Below are 1325 nucleotides of genomic sequence, written 5' to 3' on the forward strand. Positions count from 1 at the left end.
TGGGAGAAGTATATCATGTTTTACCTTTTTAAATTATTGTTATAATAATTATTATTTACCTCTATACACTGCACTGTATTTACATTGTCACAAGCACCCAGTTAGTCAGTGAAAGTATTTTTATATAATTTTATTCAGAATCATATTACTATATATTACTATTATCATAGAATTTTATTTATAAACATATTACACATTGCCATAGCTGGAACCTGACAAAGATGAGTTTTTAACCCATTATCTTATTTGTGGTTTCCCAACTCTCTTGTCACTGTGTCCTTCCATTCGTCTTGGGTCATCATACTCAGAGCTGCCTTGACTATCTCTTCAAAGTCCATCACTTTATGCTGGATCTCTTCATAGTAGAGCTCCCCTGTGTATTTCCTAATATTGTTAAGTATGTACAACTTAACATGTGACCATGCGATGTTGAGAGGATTTAGATGTGCATAGTAGTCAGAGGGTGTTTGCAGCATTTTATGGCCATAGGATTCAGCCACTTTTGGACAACAGATCATTGGTAGAAACTCCACTGGGGATGAAGGATAGAGAGAATTTCCATTGTTGTCATATTTAATTTCTTCTGAATCTTCTGGGTTGACAATAACGGCACAGTTACCATAGTGGTCCGTCAACTTTGCACACAACTCTGGAAATATGGTCTCATCTGGTCTCACTGTTAAGTTACTCAAATAAGCATGCAACTTGTAGTTCCAGGGAACCCAACCACGTGCACCACCAGCATGGATAATGCTCCATATAGACTGGTATTTCTGCGTAGGACTTTGTGGATTTATAGTATTTAACATGTTTCCAGTGAGATGGCCTACATTAATTTCTGTTTTGCCCACATAAACCGGATAGAAGCCTTTGCTTTGCAATTTGTGAACCTCGCTGATGTACGCTGTGTGTCCTGATTGGCTACACATATTTCTTTGGCATATTTGTTGCACGACGTTCATCAGTTTTAGACGCATGATTGCAGAGAAACTGGTAATGGGTTATCTTCGTAGTACCTTATTAAGGTCTTCTAGCAGAAATTCGCTTGGTTACCTTATTAGTAACTCCTTTGCTTACTCTTGCAGCAAATGACTGCTGTAGAAGTTATAGAGAGCTTTTATACCTGGATGAGTAGTACTGTGACGTCACAGAATTTTACCTCACATTGGAATGGCTCATTTGCATGTCAGTTTTTTTCACAAACAATCTGATATAACCTTTGTTTAAACATATTACTGTATTTTACTTAGGATGAATAATAAATTAATAAATGTATTAATAAAGCAAAATTAAATCACTGCATGTAAATACCTGACTAAGAAATG

The 1325-nt window shown here is 36.2% G+C and overlaps 1 protein-coding gene across 1 annotated transcript; it reads right to left on the bottom strand.

Annotated features, from left to right (window-relative positions):
• Positions 1-242: 242 nt before the first annotated feature.
• LOC124385685 (uncharacterized protein C21orf140 homolog) lies at positions 243-1059 on the bottom strand. Its single transcript, XM_046848885.1, has one exon. It carries the CDS (start codon positions 975-977, stop codon positions 243-245), a length of 735 nt encoding a protein of 244 aa, XP_046704841.1. The 5' UTR covers positions 978-1059.
• Positions 1060-1325: the final 266 nt, after the last annotated feature.

Source organism: Silurus meridionalis, chromosome 5, assembly GCF_014805685.1.
Source record: "Silurus meridionalis isolate SWU-2019-XX chromosome 5, ASM1480568v1, whole genome shotgun sequence".
Classification (NCBI taxonomy): domain Eukaryota; kingdom Metazoa; phylum Chordata; class Actinopteri; order Siluriformes; family Siluridae; genus Silurus; species Silurus meridionalis.

Bases quoted from the DNA above. Each gene is read 5' to 3' on its own strand.
- LOC124385685 (XM_046848885.1), bottom strand. From the start codon at position 977: ATGCGTCTAAAACTGATGAACGTCGTGCAACAAATATGCCAAAGAAAT.